The 18,940-nt window shown below is 40.1% G+C and overlaps 2 protein-coding genes across 3 annotated transcripts; one reads left to right on the top strand and one right to left on the bottom strand.

The window, feature by feature from the left end:
* Positions 1–227: 227 nt before the first annotated feature.
* Positions 228–1,004, top strand: LOC130736361 (uncharacterized). The gene has a single exon (XM_057588197.1). The coding sequence runs from the start codon at positions 228–230 to the stop codon at positions 1,002–1,004; it is 777 nt and encodes a 258-aa protein (XP_057444180.1).
* A 14,086-nt stretch (positions 1,005–15,090) lies between these two features.
* On the bottom strand, positions 15,091–18,134 carry LOC130737921 (elongation factor 1-alpha-like). Of its 2 annotated transcripts, none has more exons than XM_057589796.1 (3): positions 18,026–18,134; positions 16,371–16,834; positions 15,091–16,253 (listed from the first exon to the last, which is right to left on the bottom strand). In XM_057589796.1, the coding sequence occupies exons 2-3, from the start codon at positions 16,830–16,832 to the stop codon at positions 15,369–15,371; spliced, it is 1,347 nt and encodes a 448-aa protein (XP_057445779.1). In that variant the 5' UTR covers positions 16,833–16,834; positions 18,026–18,134; the 3' UTR covers positions 15,091–15,368. The 2 variants fall into 2 exon arrangements, with proteins under 2 accessions (XP_057445779.1, XP_057445780.1); XM_057589797.1 differs by having other exon boundaries at positions 16,371–16,837; positions 18,026–18,100.
* Positions 18,135–18,940: the final 806 nt, after the last annotated feature.

Here is an 18,940-nt window from a genome sequence, read left to right as displayed (position 1 = left end):
CGATGAGATAAGGCAACGAAATGACTATCTTCAGGAGCAGCTAGAGTATTATTGTTAGAGCAGCAGGACGAAGGAGAGCGCGAGGCAGAGGCTGTGGCTGAATTTGAGCCATTTTCAGCAGCGGTAAGGGAGGTGGCCATTCCAGATAATATGAAGAATATAGTCCTTGAAACATACAGCGGAAAAACAGATTCAAAGGAACACCTACTGTATTTCCCTTAACCAAGATGGTGATTAGCGCCGCTTCCGACGCAGTCAAGTGCAGAATGTTTCCAGCAACTTTCAAAGGAATAACAATGGTGTGGTTCACAACTCTTCCGCGAGGATCCATCACCAACTTCCAAGATTTTTCGTCCAAATTCCTCGTCCAGTTCTCAGCGAGCAAGACTAAGCAAGTGACGATCGAGGACTTGTACAACGTGCGACAGTCTGCAGGGGAGACTCTGAAACAATACGTGAAACGATTCAGTGCTGCGTCGGTAAAGATTGAGGAATCGGAGCCGAATGCCTGTGCCCGGGCCTTCAAAAATGGTCTACAACCTGGAAAGCTAAACAACAAACTGAGTTGTAAGCCGGCCAGATCAATGGCGGAGGTACGCGCGCGGGCGAACACGTACATTCTTGACGAGGAGGACGACGCTTTCAAGCGAAGAAGGGAGAAGGTGGAAAAGTATGGTGATCAGGGGGACGCATCGCCAGAAGATAAAGCAAGCAAGGAAAAGCTTGAAGGTAGTAAAGGGCGAGACAGGAAAGTCCGGGCAGTGGAGAAGACAACGAGAGACCCTTTGTATCCGAGGAGGGACAATGCTGAGCGTCACCGACCCTGGCACCAGGCTGACTCTCGCCAGCGTGGAGAGTCGGGAAAGAGTCTGAGTGCTCATCTAACGGAGTTGCTCCGTGAGGTCAAGGCGACCCATGCCGTTGAAGAGGGTGAAAGGGAAGCAGACCCGCCGCGACCAAAATCAGATAAGACTAAGTGGTGTGAGTATCATCAGTCAGCATGACATGATACAGGGGATTGTTTTACTTTAAAGAATGAGATAGAAAAGCTCATCAGAGCAGGGTGAGCGCAGCTAAATGACCGCAATGAGCGTTGGAATGGCGAGCGACAACAGGGAAATAGGTATAGGAACTCTCGCCAGCAGGATGATCACCGACGGGAGGATCGCCGCCGCACGCAGAGTGCAGAAAAGAAGGAAACACTGGCTACCTAGAAAAAGAACACAGAAGAAACATTTAATAAAGATCTCGACCCACCGGTGGACACAATTAATACAATTGCATGTGGTTTCGGCGGAGGAGGAGATACGACTTCGACAAGAAGTAGACATGTCAGGGCAGTAACCTCGGTGCTCCTTTTGATTTCCAGCATCCGGATATAGTAATCTCATCAGCGGATTTTGAGGGAGTCAAAATGCATAAAGATGATCCGGTGGTCGTTATGGTTTGGATCAACAGCTTTAATGTTCGCCGGGGGCTTTTGGATCAAGGTAGCTCCGCCGATATCATCTACGGGGATGCGTTTGATAAGCTGGGTTTAACCGATAAGGAATTGATGCCCTATACAGGAACGCTAGTAGGGTTTTCGGGCGAGCAGGTATGGGTGCGAGGTTATATAGATCTAGACACCGTTTTCGGAGTAGAGGACAACGCCAAGCTCCTTCGTGTAAGGTACCTGGTGATACAAGTTGTAGCCTCGAACAACGTTATCATTGGGAAGAATACCTTAAACCGTTTGTGCGCCGTCATTTCAACAGCCCATCTTGCAGTAAAGTACCCGCTGCTTTGTGGGAAGGTGGGGAAAATTGTGGTTGATCAAAGAAGGGCGGGGGAATGCTACAATAATTGTCTCAGCATGTATGGGAAAAAAGGAGCAGGCGAGGGACACCGGTGTAACGAAATTGAGATCCAACAGGAAGGTCAGAACGAGCGGAGTAGGTCAAGGGTTGAGACGCGGGAGATAGACCATGGGAGGGCGAAAAGGCAGAGGAATAACCAAAGGCGAGTTAAAGAAGAAGTTGGGAAGACGGAATGGGACGGACCGTTCACAGACATTACAACGGAAGAACGCTGGGCAGGCATCATGGATGACCTAGAAAGGTATAAGTTCAGCAGGGGGGTGTTGGCGATTGAGCCTAGGCTCACCCTTGAGCAAGAAAGACGGTTGGAAAAGCTGGTCGAGGGCAATTTTGACCTCTTCAGCTGGAGTCCGAAGGACGCTACACTTTGGAACTTTCCGCGGTTCAAAACGTAAGCTCTTTTGAGCATGGGACCAGGCGATTGGAAGGGGAAAGTGGCGATGGGCCGAAGCATGGACTTGGAAGCATCTCAGCGAGAAGATTATGGACAAGGGTTGAGCAAAGTGTCTGACCGCTTTCGGAAGAAGAAAGGCTCGACACACTGTGGTAGGAGCAAAGGGAAATTCGTGGCGAGAGAAATGGCCTCCAGGAACAAGAAGGTCAGGGGTAACAGGCAAAAGAAAGAACTAGAGGTGAATGGGCATTCTGTGAGTGAATGGATAGCGAGTACCTCGAGGATGAAAGAGGAAGTGTTGGGCACCATACTTTGAGGGAAGAGCTAGGCAAGCAGGGGTGTGGCAAAAAGGATGGCGATTGGGGTTAGCCACAAAGTAGGACTAAAAATAAAGATGCACTCTTTTTCTCCGACACGGGAGTTTTTTAATGAGGCATCCCTCGATGTAAAAATCCAAACAAATCAAATACAAAAGGATATTCGCCAGAAATACTCCTAACTCAAATCATTCAACTCCGTTCGCCCGGTGAGAAAAATTCTCCGAAAGTGGCAATCCCAACACGACCTTGATGTCTGGGGATTGCTCCGGGAAAGTTCGGCGGGAACCGACGCTACCCAGATAGCAAAAATTCGATCATTATATCATGTTCGCCTGGTGAGAAAAATTCTCCGAAGGTGGCAATCCTAACACGACCTTGATGTCTGGGGATTGCTCCGGGGAAGTCCAGTGCGAAACGCTGATTTCTCGTTGGCGATGTGTGCGGGAAAGCGACTTATCCCCAAAATGGGGCAAGTCCCTTATCCCCTTAGTCTCCCCGAAATCTGGGAATAAGAGACCTCCCCGAAATATGTGGCGAGAATATAAACTAGGCGTAAGTCTGGGTAAGCCCATATGGCCATTGGGCCCCCAGCAGTGTAAGCCCTTGGCGGGAAAAAACCGTCGAGGCCGCACCTGCTCTTACGGGAAATATTGGTGCGAAGAAAAGCCTAAGTTCAAAAGCTGAGCAAAAGTCCTAGTTTCTTTGGCACACCTTCAAAATCGCTACACGAATGAGCAAAAGGAAAAGCTAAGCCTAAAAGGCGAACGGAGAACACGAAGCGATGGAATTTATGGCAGAGCCTAAAACGGCGACGAAAAACTCAAGAATAAAACATTGCACGAAACAAGTTAAAGGAATACAAAGATACAATTCAATTACCAAGAAAGCAAAGTACATACAATTAGTACGAGTATAGCTGTGTTTCATTAACTTTTCTCCCTCATCTTTTCTTCCTCAATTTTAGCAAAGTGCTCGGCAGAATAGCCTAGGGGATCATCTTGACTGACAAGCCCGTGAGGTGTAACTTTCTTAAAAGCTCTCATGCCATCAAGGTTGATTCCTTTGTAGAGATGTTGAACTTGATCTTTGGCAAGGAAGAAACCACGACCTCGCTCCTCCAAAATTTCAACAGCAGCGCCAGCCACGGGCCTAGCCTGAGAAGTCTTGATTTGCGAGTCCCTCTCGGCGAGGGCCCGTTTCTTTTCCTCGAGTTGCAACCTCACGTCGGCGAGATACTCGTTCGTTTCCCCCAGCTCACAGAGGAGGGACGCGATTTCCCGATCCTTGAAGATGCAAGTGGCCCTGCCGGCGTTGATCGACTCTATCTTCGCATTCACTTCCCGTCGCAGTTCAAACCAATCCAGCTCTAAATCTTCCATCCTATCTTTACAAGCTGATAAGTCTTCCTCATGGCAGTTCAGCTCTATGCATAAGTTTGCTTGCTTGTTGGTTTGAGCCACCATTTGGGACAACATCTCGTCAAACTTGCGGTGCGCTTCCTGCGCCGCTGCCTGGTAGCCTTCAACCTCCTGCTGGAGTCTCTCCATCTCTAGAGAAGAAGCTGAGCCTTGAGACAGTTGGGCGAAGAGACACCCTGCGCGTAGAAGGTTGAACAGAGCTTCCTGCGCGGCCTGATCAAGGTAGGGAATCTCAGCCACTCTCGCGCTCCCAAAGAAATTGTCAGAAAGGACGAAATCAATAGGAGAAGTCCGCTGGTTTGGGATGGAGCCTGCTTGATCACCAGTGGAAGAGTGATTGGCCTTGAAAGAGGTTTGGCAGGGAGATGGCGGGGTGCGAGGAGCAAGGTCTTCACCCTGTGGGTCTACCGGGCGGGCAAGCAAGGTTTCATCTAGGGTCGCCTCGACTTGAGGGGACGGGCGATCAGAGGAGAGAACCGCCCAAGGGACCCCTTCTAGATTTGGCTCGCCGGTAGCAGTTTCTCTAGGGCAGGGTGGGGGTTCAGCGTCGCCTGAAAAAGCGTTTTCCTCACCCCCCCAAAGCTTGAGGGGAAGCAGCAGCGTCGCCGGTCTTGGATCTTTTCACCTTTTTCTTCTTTCTCTTTTTCTCTTTCTAAGGAGAGGGAACATCAATACCAGGGGCACCCCTTTGGGATTTTTGGATTTCTCTTAAGGGTAAAGGTTGGACGGTATCCTCCGGCGTAAGTTCGGGTCCTTTTTTAGGGGGGACGGCTTTAGCTACCTCGGCGGAGGGGATGGTGGTAGTGGAGGAAGACCCCCTGACTCTCTTCGCAGGAGGGGCAGCGATTTCGGCGTCTGAACTAGCCGCGGTGCGTTTCTATTTCACTCCCTCGGTGTTAAAGGTGGGAGGAAATTTGGGAGAATCAGCGGCCAAAGCACGTTGCAGCGAGGCTTTGGTGAAATTGAACCCCTCCAAGAGTGAGTGGAGGGAGTCGCTGCGGACAGCCTCCAACAGTTGGGAGCACTCAAAGATGGGAAGTCCGACAAAAAGGCCGATGGTGGCTTTGTCCTCGGTGCTCAGCGACGAGTCAGTTGGCGGGGGAACATCACAAGGACTCTTCGTCCAGTAAAGGGGAAACAGAACGGATCCATCTCGTCGGGTGAAGGCTTCAGGGTAAGAGGGATGAACAATCACACGGAAATAGCGTCGCCCGGTGCCCTTCTTAACGTTACTCTTATAAAGGTAAAAGCGCTGCCGACCTGAGCGGGATTTCAAGGAAATCCATCCGGGAGTTTTCATCTTCAGGCATTTTGGGTCTACCCCATAAAAGTAGAAAAAGTTTGAGGCTTTTACTTCGAGGCCGATAGCTTCACAGAGGATCTCGAAACAACGGATGAAGGCCAAAGCATTCTGATGGAGTTGGCAAGGGGCCACGTTGATTTCCCTCATGACTTGGCAGAGGAACGGGGAAAAGGGTAATTTGATTCCTAACTCAAGGTAGAAATATTCATAGACATAGAAGAAATGTGGTCGTTTAGCCTTTTGTTCAAGCCCACGACACCTCCAGGGGGGACAAATGTTCAAGCCTGGGCCGATGATGAGAGCATCCTCCAAAGACTTCTCACGGCAGAGCCCTCCTGCCTTACGAATTGACTCGGCGATGGACTCGTCAGTAGACAGCTCAGAAGTTTGACAAAGGGCCGCATGCTTAGGCTCTTCAACTGTGGGCTGGGGAAGATTGATGAAAGTTTGTCGCCAAAAGGCATCTTTCTCATCTTTGTTAAGGGGAGTTCCCCCGGCAGGAGGCGTAGCCGCCGGGGCAGGAGTGGGGGACGCAGAGGCAGCACTTCGGGATCGGGGGGACCTATGGGTGCGGAGCTTGGGAGTCATTTCTGAGAATGAAGGGAGAAGGCTAACAAGAAATGTTGAGTTGATGACTTTTGGATTGTCGCCGGATGTTCAAGAATGGCGAAAGTGGAGAAGAAAAAAAGTTTTAAAGTATGAATTAAGAGTCGGTTCGGAAATCGTGTCCATCATGACAAAGGTGGAATGATTACTTGGGAAACGTGGCATTAATCTCGAAAAGGTAAAGGCAGCGTGTTAGGCGAAAAGTTGTAACCGTTGATGCTGATTGGTTCAAATTCAAAAAATGTCAGGGTTTGATATAACGCATTAAATGGAAGGTACCATAACGGAAGCTTATTGGTTGAAATTCGGGTTGACAGGGTTCGCTGGGATTCTAAAAGACATTTCAGAAGTGGCAGTTGAGATTCAGTGGATTTGCTGATTTAAAAACTACTTCAGGGCGCAACGCGTGGTGAACGCACGACACCTGTCAAAGTGTCATGATATTAGGGCATGTGTGCAGCGCTGGCAAGGCGAGCAGGTCAAGTGTCGTCGCCCTGGGGACTGCTTGTGGACTCAGTTTTCCTAGGAAAAGGGTGGTGCAGCGAAAAGTTTAGAATACGAAGATTTTTGACTTTATTCTCCCAGCCATGTTGGCAATTGTTTTTTTTTTCATTTTGTTAAAAACTTTAGGTTTTATCATTCTTTAGTCTTTCATAGTCCTCGCCTTGGTTTCTTCCAAGTTCAAAATGAAGTTTACTAAACAAAGTTTACCATAAAAAAATGAAAACTATTATAAAGGATATCTGAATCCAATTTTGAATTAAACTAATAGTGATCATTAGAAAGAAAGTTGTAGTGTTTATTGGTTCCTTATTTATTCTTGGATTATATGATAAAAGGTTTCCACGGATTAATATTTTACATTAATATACTTTTATGTTGAAATTAATTAAAAAATAAACTGATTGATTGTGAATATAGGACTCACATGTGGAATTAGAGAAAATAAACATTTTTAGTTTATATTTCGATATTATATAGTAAAAAGCTCCTACATAAGTAGTATTTTGTATGAAAATACTTTCAAGTTGAAACTAATACAACATGTTTTAATATAATTTTATTACTTTATCCAGACTTTTAAATAATCCTAAGAGTAGATTTATAAAAGCATTGAAAATAGGGATTCCACGGGAAAGAACATTAACAAAAATATATTTTCAATTAAAAATAATAAAAAATAAAATTTATTGTAATTTTTCATTTTTTTCATAAGTTTAGAAGTAAATATATAAAAAAATGAAGTTTTGATTTAAGTATTAGTCATACTGGAGTTGGAATAAATTAACAAATATAGTTTATACTTTCAAGTTGGAACTAATAGAGTATATGTTTTTATTTAATTTAGTATGTTTCTCATACTTTATAAATAATTTCATAGTAGATTACATAAGCATTATAATTTGATTGTGAATATAGCCATATGGGGATCCCATGGGGAATTAGAGAAAAATTAACATGAGCAACATTTTGCATGAAAATACTTTCAAGTTGAAACTAATAGAAAATGTTTTAATATTTTTTCCATACGTTTTAAATAATTTAAGAGTATGCATACAAAAGCATTATAATTTGATTGTGATTATAAGGCTTCCACAGGGAACTAGAGGAAAATAAACATATTTAGTTTATATTTATTAATTATATAGTAAAAACTAAAAAGTTCCTACATGAGAAAAATTTGACTTGAAAATACTTTCAAGTTGAAACTAATAGAAAATGTTTCAATATAATTTTACTATTTTAGTAATATTCCCAGACTTTTAATTAATTTTAGAGTAGATATAGAGAACCATTTTAATTTGATTGTGAAAATAAGGATTCCACAAGGAAGAACATTTATATTAAAATATTTTCAATCTGAAAGTAACAAACAATAAACTTTAATATAATTTTATATTTTTTTCATAAGTTTAAAGTTAAATATATATATATAAAAATTTAATTTTTTGATGGGAATTGAAATAAACGAACATATATATTGTTATGGAGAATTTTAAGTGACAGAATTCTTCATCAACGAAGAAAATTGCTTAAAATGCTAGGTATTTCACTGAATAAATTGGCATATGTTGTGAATAGATGACCACATGTGCCAAGCTCATATGTCTTTGTCTCCCTAATGCTATAAATAAGAGGATGATGCACCAAACATCACACACCTCATTGCACACAATTTTACTTGTCTCACACTTGCTGCTCTCTTTTCCCCTCTCCCTTTCACTAATTTCTTAACACGTTATCAGCACGTAGCTCTCCATTTTTTTCCTTTTTTCTTCCCGAACAGCATTGAATCTCCATTTTTTTTGTTGAGCAGATCTGAATACAATAATCACAAATAATAGCACATACCTTTGCTATTTATATAAGAAACGGAAACCTTATTATCACATTTAATCTTTTCCTTTCTCCACCATTTAATCTTCTTACGTTTCTGTTCTTTTCTTTTGTAACGTCTCTCTTTGTAACGGTTTTATTTTATTTATTATTTTTACCCTTTGTTTTATATATACCTAATGATGTATAATATATCTCACTTGAGGTGATATCAAATGAGTTGTGGGTATTGATCATTCTCATATTTTTTTATCCTACGAGTCCAGAAGAACCGTAGTGAATTTTTTTCATGAATCCTGAAGATTCATAGTTCAAAAGAACTGTAGTTAAATTTTTATGAAGATTCAGATCCTTCAAAATAATTGAAGTGAATTTTTTTTTTTTTGAATCCTGAAGATTCATAGTCTTCAAGTCCAGAAGAACTGTAGACTGTAGTGATTTTGAATCCTGGAGATTCATTCCTAAATTCAAAAGAAAGAGTGCAAGCATTGAAATGCACTAGAAATTTTGATGCTCAAAATATAATATTTTGTTGAAATTTTGTTGAGCTATGGATATTGATTTTAATGGCGAAAATGTTTGTCTCGCTGATTGTGCAACCACGCACACGATACTCAAGGATAAATTATTTTTTTCTTCTTTGGTGATGCAAGAAGCAAATGTTCGTACTATATCTGGCAATGCAAAAATGATTGAAGGCTCCAGAAGAGCCCAAATATTATTGCCTAGAGGAACACAATTGATTATTGAGAATGCATTATATTCCTCTAAATCTCATAGAAACCTATTAAGTTTCAAAGATATACGTCAAAATGGATACCACATGGAGACCATGAATGAAGAAAATGTGAAATATCTTTGTATCACAAGAGTGATATCAGGGAGAAAATGCACACTTGAAAAATTACCTGCATTCTCCTCTGGTTTATACTATACAAGAATTAGTATAATTGAAACAAATGCTACTGTAAACCAGAAGTTTACAGATTTTTCTATTTGGCATGACCGGTTAGGCCATCCCGGTTCCATTATGATGAGAAAAATAATTGAAAATTCGTGTGGACATCCATTGAAGAGCCAGAAGATTCTTCAAACCAATGAATTCACATGTCCTGCTTGTTCCCAAGGGAAATTGATTATTCGACCATCACCAACAAAAGTTGGGAGTGAATCACTTCTATTTTTAGAACGGATACAAGGCGATATTTGTGGGCCAATACACCCACCATGTGGACCATTCAGATATTTTATGGTTTTAGTTGACGCGTCAACAAGATGGTCACATGTATCTTTATTATCATCTCGCAACTTGGCATTTGCTAGATTACTTGCCCAATTGATTAGATTGCGAGCACATTTTCCTGATTATCCAATCAAGAAAATACGTCTTGATAATGCTGGTGAATTTACATCTCAAACTTTTAATGACTATTGCATGTCAATTGGAATTGATGTTGAACATCCCGTAGCACATGTTCATACACAAAATGGACTTGCGGAATCGTTTACTAAACGTTTACAGTTAATCGTAAGACCATTAATTATGAAGTCAAAACTTCCAACCTCTGCTTGGGGACATGCAGTATTGCATGCTGCGACAATAATTCGCATCAGACCAACGGGCTATCATAAACATTCTCCAATGCAAATGGTTCATGGTCAAGAACCTAATATTACCCATCTAAGAACTTTTGGATGTGCGGTATATGTCCCAATTTCTCCACCACAACGCACAAAGATGGGCCCTCAAAGAAGATTAGGGATATATGTTGGGTATGAATCTTCTTCTATTATAAAATATATTGAACCCTTAACGGGAGATCTATTTACTGCTCGATTTTCTGATTGTCATTTTGACGAATCAGAGTTCCCTATATTAGGGGGAGAGAATAAGCAGTTGGGAAAGGAAATTAGCTGGAATGAATTATCATTATCTCATTTTGATCCTCGAACAAAACAATGTGAACTAGAAGTTCAAAAGATAATTCATTTGCAAAATTTGGCTAACCAATTGCCAGACACATTTGCTGATCCAAAAAGAGTGACTAAGTCATATGTACCAGCAGCTAATGCTCCATTAAAGATTGATGTCCTTGTTGGACAATCTAGTGTTGCAAATAAATCTGCCGCACGCCTGAAGCATGGCAGACCTGCAGGTTCCAAAGATAAAAATCCTCGAATAAGAAAATGAGATAAGATCCAAGATGGCATAAACGAGGATATGATAGCTCCGGAAGAGCAGCAAGACATAATTAAAAGTACAGTTTCAGAAGAAACTCAAGTACCTGAAATTATTGAAAATGATGATATTTCAATTAATTATATCGTGAATAAAGTAAGATGAGACCGAAGCAAAGTCAACATTGATGACATTTTTGCACATAGCACAACATTAGATGTGTTAAACGATAATGAGGATCATGAGCCAAAATCTGTTAATGAATGCAAACAAAGAAATGATTGGCAAAAATGAAAAGACGCAATCGAGGCTGAGTTAAAATCGCTTGAGAAGCGTAAAGTTTTTGGGCCTGTAGCCCGTACACCTGAGGGTGTAAACCCAGTTGGATATAAATGGGTTTTTGTACGGAAAATAAATGAAAATGGTGATATTTTCCGATATAAGGCAAGGCTTGTTGCCCAAGGTTTCTCACAAAGGCCTGGGATTGATTTTGAAGAAACATACTCTCCTGTGATGGATGCAACTACTTTTCGATACTTAATTAGTTTGGCAGTACGTGAAAAACTTGATTTGCGCTTAATGGATGTTGTTACAGCTTATTTGTACGGATCACTTGATACCAACATCTATATGAAACTCCCTGAAGGTTTTAAGTTGCCTGAAGCACACATTGCTAACACTCGGGGTGATTATTCGATTAAATTGAATAAATCAATTTATGGTCTAAAGCAATCTGGGCGTATGTGGTATAATCGCCTTAGTGAGTATTTGCTGAAAGAAGGATATAAAAATGATCCAATTTGCCCTTGCATATTCATGAAAAGGTCTGGGCATGAGTTTTCCATAATAGTTGTTTATGTCGATGACTTAAACATTATTGGAACTCCAGAAGAGCTTCCAAAAGTTGTAGATTGCCTAAAGAAAGAATTTGAGATGAAAGACTTGGGAAGAACTAAATTTTGTCTAGGCCTACAAATTGAGTATCTAAATGATGGATTATTTATGTACCAAGAGACTTATGTCGCAAAGGTCCTAAAAAGATTCTACATGGACAAATCACATCCATTGTGTACTCCAATGGTTGTAAGGTCATTAGATATGGATAAAGATCCTTTCAGGCCTAGAGAAAATGATGAAAAATTACTTGGTCGCGAAGTACCATACCTGAGTGCGATCGGAGCATTAATATATCTTGCTAGTCATACTCGACCTGATATATCATTTTCCGTTAACTTACTATCAAGATATAGTTCTTCACCTACACGAAGACATTGGAATGGAATAAAACAAGTCTTTCGTTATCTTAAAGGCACAATGGATATGGGTTTATTTTTTCCTTATACGTCCAAACTTGATCTGATTGGTTATGCAGATGCAGGATATTTGTCAGACCCACATAATGGGAGATCTCAAGCAGGTTACTTGTTTACTTGTGGCGGAACAGCTATTTCATGGAGATCTACGAAACAAACTATAACCGCCACCTCAGCTAACCATGCAGAAATATTAGCATTACACGAGGCAAGTCGAGAATGCGTTTGGCTGAGATCTGTGATTCAATGCATACTTGATACTTGTGGTTTGTCCTCTGGAAAGATGCAGCCAACAACCATATATGAAGATAACACTGCATGCGTTGCTCAAACAAAGGAAGGATACATCAAGGGAGATAGAACAAAGCACATATCACCGAAACTTTTCTTCACTCATGATCTACAAAAGAATGGTGACATAGACATCCAACAAGTTCGTTCAAGTGATAATTTGGCAGACTTATTCACGAAGACTCTTCCAACAACGACATTTGAAAAGCTTGTGCGAAATATCGGAGTTCGTCGGCTAAAGGATCACAATCAATATGCATTGTACTCTTTTTTCCTTAACCATGTTTTTTCCCATTTTTGGTTTTTCCTGGTAGGGTTTTTAATGAGGCAATGTATCAAGACGGACTATAGAATGCTGTACTCTTTTTCCTTCACTAGGTTTTTATCCCACGGGGTTTTTCCTAGTAAGGTTTTAATGAGACACATTCTTAAGGGATGGTCATCTAGGGGGAGTGTTGTGAATAGATGACCACATGGGCCAATGGGCCAAGCCCATATGTCTTTGTCTCCCTAATGCTATAAATAAGAGAATGATGCACCAAGCATCACACACCTCATTCCACACAATTTTACTTATCTCACACTTGCTTCTCTTTTCCCCTCTCCCTTTCACTAATTTCTTAACAGCATCACGTTTTTATTTTTTATTTTTTTTGAAAGATAAAGGATTGTATTATTATCCACAAAAAAGACCTTGAGGACAGAACCCCCAAAGCCGGAAGATGAGGCAGCCAAGGCACGCACGGACCGCTCGAAGGAAAAAAAAACCCAAGAAAGAATAACCAACCCCCACAGGGAACCCAAAAAACAACCCCACGGGCTAACAGCAGAGCTATACAAGCAATAACCAAGGCCAAAAAACGTGAAACACACAAAGAGGCACAAAACCATCTAACATTCAAGGCACGAAATGTTCCTCAAAAACCTTTTCGAGACCCTGTATAGCCTCGATGTCGCTCCCTTCAAACACCATACCCACAACCTTGCCGAGAAGCCACGCCTTCTTTGCTCGCGTGAAGAAACGCCCCCTGCTAACAGTTCCCAAATCCGGCACTGACGATGAAGCCAATGAATTGACCAAGGCAGAGCCCTCAGTCAATAACACAGAATCATCCAACTCAGCAGTTCCTGGAATAAATGACGAAGACCCCCCATCCTCCAAAACTGATTCTCTAGCTTTAATTTTCCTAGGCCTTCCTCGAGAACGAGGAGCAGAACCATTAAGGCCGCAACCCCTAGCCTTCTTTGGACGACCCCGTCGCTTAGGAGCATAAGAACCCCCAACCTTCTCAGCCTCAGGATCCACATCTGAAAAATCAACCCCAAAATGGCATCCACCAGCAACAAGGGGGGGGACCAAGCAAACCTCATTCAACCCCTCCGACGAACAATTAGCACCACCATCCAAAACAGAACCAGTAAGCACCTGAAAAAGATCTTCCAGAGCAAAGGCCTCCAGCATCCAAGCACTCCTCAAACCTCCTAAATTGAATTCGATCTTGGCTAGACGCAGCTGCTCAAATCACGTTTTTAACTTTAAGTATTTTATTTCACAGCTTATAAGAATTTCGCCATCCGTAGGCTATCAAGTGAAAGTTGGATAGTTTTTTATAATCAATTGAAGGCAACTATAAAAAATGATTGCTACCTGTGTCCATTATTTAGGTTATATATAAATCTCCTTTTATGTTTTTTTTTTCCAATCACTAAAGCCCATAATTCATTTTCCATTTTTTTCCTCAAGTTTCCATTGCCGTAGGTGGGGATTTCTCTAAACTCATATTGGTATCATTCATAGATTTAGCCAATTTTAGATTTCAATCTCTCTATAATTTTATATTTTCGGTGGCTAGAATAAAGCTTTAGAATATGCATAATTTGGATTATTTATTTGTGATTATAATTCTATTTTTCTCTTTTTTTTTAATGTAATTAATCTATGTTCCTTTTTTCTTTTATTGTAGAACTCCAAATCAATGATGAGGATTTGATGAATTTCTGTTTGATTGAAGCGAATCAGCCTGGTGGGGGGACTCAAAACAGTGTAATCCCACATCAAGAGTATGAGCTGCTTTGCAAGCCAATCTGCAACTTGATTCGCTTCACGATGAACATGAACACAAAGGGCCTCTCAATCCTTGGCCAATAAAGCTCTAATCTGGAAGACAAGCGATGCATAAGGATGAAGAAATATTCCAGAACATATGAATGGTTAGATTATCTATCTTAGATTTTGTACTTCTTTGTGTCATGCACATTGTAAGTAGCTGTGATGTATATTTTTATGTCTTATTTAAACCATTTTGCAAATTTTTGCAGATTCAATAAACTATTAATGAGCATGGGTCAACAAGCAACAAGTGGAATGCATAAGGATCCTTTTTTCTTTTTATTGCTTATATATATTTATGTAATCTTCAGCCTTTGTTGGATTCAATTGTGATTTCATTGTTGTGCAAACGTATCAAATTTAGTTTCAATTGTTATATGGTTTTATGGCAGTTAATCGGTTCAATTTCATGTAAAAAAAATTAACGTAAGAAACTTAGAAAAATTCTTCGCCGTGCAGAGCACGGGTAAAAACACTAGTAAAAAGTAAAAACACATAAGAAGCTATGCTGAAGAGTTGAGCACGAGCAACCCAAAAACTCTTTTTAACACTTCATTCTAAAGCGAGAGATGTTGGAATTCACTAAGAAAACAATTCATTGACAATGTATTGCAAAGGCCAAGGAAAGGAACATAGCATATATATAAAGAGAAGAAAAATGTGAAACATAGAAAAAATTGGTAAAGGTGTTCCTTCACAAAGGAATTTTTGCATTTTCTAACAAGGTTAAACAATCTAACCTTAATCGCAGGGCTCATTTTATATCTATTAATTGAGATAAATAAATTAATAAACCCAACGTTACTTTAGGCTTTTAAACTTGACATAAATAAATTCAAGGCAAATTTGAACACATGATGTGAAATCTAAAACTAACCAGCAGCAAATTACCAAGCCAAAATTTGAACAGAATGTAAAGTGAAATCTAAAATTAACGAGCAGCAAAGTACCAATCCAAAATTTGAACACAATATAAGATGAAATCTAAAATTAACCAGAGCAGCAAATAACCAAGCCGTCCTCACACATCAAAATATAGCGCGCAAAAATGAGAAGCCTCGCCACCGTCTATCAAGAACCCAGTTCTGGGAACAAAAGCTACGAGACGATGGTGGCGACTTCAAAAGATGTCCAATAAACAAAAAAACTAAACAAGCCACAGATGTACTTAATGCAAGATAGCAACATTTATTGTAGTCATAATAATTAACTTCACTTGATGAACCAATCAGCACGGTTCACTTCCCCTTCTTCTGTGCAGCCTTGGTGACCTTGGCTCCAGTAGGATCCTTCTTCTCGACACTCTTGATGACTCCAACAGCAACAGTCTGACGCATGTCCCTCACAGCAAACCGACCAAGAGGAGGATACTCAGAGAAAGTTTCTACCACCATAGGTTTAGTGGGAATCATCTTCACAAGACCAGCATCACCATTCTTCAAGAACTTGGGTTCTTTCTCAAGCTCTTTGCCAGATCGTCTGTCAATCTTTGTCAAAAGTTCCCCAAACTTAACAGCAATGTGGGAGGTGTGACAGTCGAGAACAGGGGCATAGCCATTTCCAATCTGACCAGGATGATTCATGATGATAACCTGAGAGGTAAAATTAGCAGCCTCCTTGGCAGGATCATCCTTGGAGTTTGAGGCAACAAAACCACGCTTAAGATCCTTAACAGCAACATTCTTCACATTGAACCCCACATTGTCACCCGGAAGGGCCTCTTGGAGAGCTTCATGGTGCATCTCCACAGACTTAACTTCAGTTGTCAATCCAGTTGGTCCAAAAGTCACCACGATTCCAGGTTTGATGACACCAGTTTCAACACGTCCAACAGGTACAGTCCCGATTCCTCCAATCTTGTAAACATCCTGGAGCGGTAACCTGAGGGGCTTGTCTGATGGCCTCTTTGGCTCATTGATCTGGTCAAGGGCCTCAAGAAGGGTAGGACCCTTGTACCAATCCAGATTTGTGGACCTCTCAATCATGTTGTCTCCCTCAAAACCAGAGATGGGAACAAAAGGAATCTTATCAGGGTTGTATCCAACCTTCTTCAAGTAGGAAGAGACTTCTTTCACAATTTCATCAAATCTGGACTTTGAGTACTTGGGTGTAGTAGCATCCATCTGTCTCAAAGAAAGAAACACAGTTAGCAATATAATGACTCAACTATTAAAATAATGAAATATATTTAACAAGAGTGCAGGGTGGCTCAAGGAAGCAAAAGCTTGAACATCAAATACCTTGTTACAGCAACAGATCATCTGCTTCACACCAAGAGTAAAAGCTAGAAGAGCATGTTCACGAGTCTGTCCATCCTTGGAAATACCTGCTTCAAAACCACCAGTAGTGGAATCAATAATGAGCACAGCACAGTCAGCTTGGGATGTCCCAGTAATCATATTCTTAATAAAATCCCTGTGTCCAGGAGCATCGATGACAGTGCAGTAGTACTTGGTGGTCTCAAACTTCCACAGGGCAATATCAATTGTGATTCCTCTTTCACGCTCAGCCTTAAGCTTGTCAAGCACCCAGGCATACTTGAATGACCTCTTGTTCATCTCAGCAGCTTCCTTCTCAAATCTCTCAATAACACGCTTGTCGATTCCTCCAAGCTTGTAGATCAAGTGGCCAGTGGTTGTTGACTTCCCAGAGTCAACATGGCCAATGACTACAATGTTGATGTGAAACTTTTCCTTACCCATCACTGCTACAAAAGAAACAGTGAGAAGGCTATCCAATTATCCAGATATACTGATAAAAACAAATTCAACAAGCAACAAGGACTTCACCATTAACAAAAATTAAGAACCTAAAATTATCTGATAACATAAATACCCAACATATTATCAAGTTGAAATAAACATACTCTGAACAAAATACAAAAATAACATATTACAGCAGAATAAAAAATACAGCAAGTTCAACAAAGATTAAGGACTCCTCCATTGATATAAATACACATACTCTGAACAAAATACAAACATAACATGATTGCATATTCCAGCAGATTAAAAAATACAGCAAGTTCAACAAAGATTAAGGACTCCACCAATAATATAAAATTAAGAGCCTAAAAATATCTGATGACCTAAATACCCAACAAATTATCAAGCTGACAAATAAACATACTCTGAAGGCTGAACAAAATACAAACAAAACATGATTGCATATTCCAGCAGATTTAAAAAAACAGCATGTTATGAAATAAAAAAATCAAAAGCCCCTATTTGTACCAATGATTTATAATATGATCAAAATACAAACATAACATGATTGCAAATTCCAGCAGATTAAAAAAATACAGCATGTAACAAAATTGAAATACAACTCCCCTGCCGGGTTTTATAAAATCAAAAATTAAAAAGCCCCTTATCGGATTTGAACCGATGACTTACACCTTACATGGCGTTACTCTACCACTGAGTTAAAAGGGCCTTAAATCAATTCCAGAATCTGGAACTAACCAATATAACACAGAGTAAAATCCTCAACTGCAATTGGTCAGTTCCAATGTTTAAACAGATCTGTTCTTCAGTTAACAAAAACAACACTAAATCAAAAACAAAAATTACAAAAGATCTAGAACAAGGATTCGAAAAAAATAACAAAGCACATAAACCCTCAAAACCAAAATCAAATCAGTTACACAATGAAAAAAAGCGCAAACACATTAGACACAAAAAAAGAAATCCCAAATTTAACAACACATATATCATAACCGTTGAAGCAAATAGCATGCACACACAAGAAAAATCATTAAATGATCAATAAAAGAGCATACAAATTGCGGATGATGAGAGATGAAAACAAAAACTATACATACAATGCAGAATAATTCAACAGAACACACACGAATTGAAGAAAAAAAGAACCAGCATTGATAAAATGATCAAACCTAGTAGCTGAGGTTAAACCCTAGCCGAAATTGGAGAATAGAAAACGAAGGAGAGTAAAAAGAGTGAAGCGTGAAGAGAAGTGATATAAACGAGGCTAATAAGAGCTATTTATACGCTGCAGCTCTTTTTTCTTGTTTACATAAATACCCTTGATATTTTACTGTGTTTCCATTTGAATCCTTTTCTGCTTGTTTGTCGGCTAGTAAACAAGCGTTCTCGTGATAGGCGCGTGTATTTCAAGGATCACAAAAGAGATTGCAGTAGCATTCACGCGCTTATCAGAGCGTGAAAATCTGTTTTTATTAGGGTACGAGAATGTCGTGACGCTAGGGTTGGGATTTGGGAACGCCGTTCTGATGCTGCAGACAAGGACGTGGTAGTTTGACAATTTTTTATTAAACGGGTCACCCGATTCATCTTTTCCTTTTTAATATTTTTTTATTTTTTAATCTATTATGCCAATTTTTTAACTAAAAATATTTTTATCAAATTTTTTAACTAAAATTACTATACACGTATAGTGTAAATTTTACACAATTATTAAATTACAATAAATCAATTTTTTATATTTTAAATCCTCTCGAAAAATATTAAACTTTGATTTTTAAATATTTAAATTAAAGCAATTTGATTGGCTCTATATGTTCTAGATCTAAGAAGGACATGGAATAGAGACCTTGATACCAAACCTTAACACACTTAGAAAAGAGAAATAATAATATCATGTAATAATGAATGGATCCATTTTACAATGAGTGATCTCCTATTTTATAGTGAGATGGTCCAAAATCCTAATGTTATCTTGATTGGGCTCTTGGGTCTCATGGGTGTGGCCTATTCTCTCTATAAGAGACAAGTATCCCTATACTCACTGAAGATCTAGTTGTTCGCCCTAAGGAGACCTCGTCTAGTCG

This window comes from Lotus japonicus, chromosome 2 (assembly GCF_012489685.1).
Source record: "Lotus japonicus ecotype B-129 chromosome 2, LjGifu_v1.2".
NCBI classification, from domain to species: Eukaryota; Viridiplantae; Streptophyta; class Magnoliopsida; order Fabales; family Fabaceae; genus Lotus; species Lotus japonicus.
Note: the sequence above shows the minus strand (reverse complement) of the source record. Positions and strands in the feature narration are given on the sequence as shown.

What these genes read in the sequence shown, in the direction of transcription:
- LOC130736361 (XM_057588197.1), top strand. Translation starts at nt 228, where the DNA reads ATGGTGATTAGCGCCGCTTCCGACGCAGTCAAGTGCAGAATGTTTCCA.
- LOC130737921 (XM_057589796.1), bottom strand. Translation starts at nt 16,832, where the DNA reads ATGGGTAAGGAAAAGTTTCACATCAACATTGTAGTCATTGGCCATGTT. An exon ending in TGATCTGTTGCTGTAACAAG is followed by an intron (nt 16,254 to 16,370) that starts GTATTTGATGTT and finishes TCTTTGAGACAG; the next exon opens with ATGGATGCTACTACACCCAA.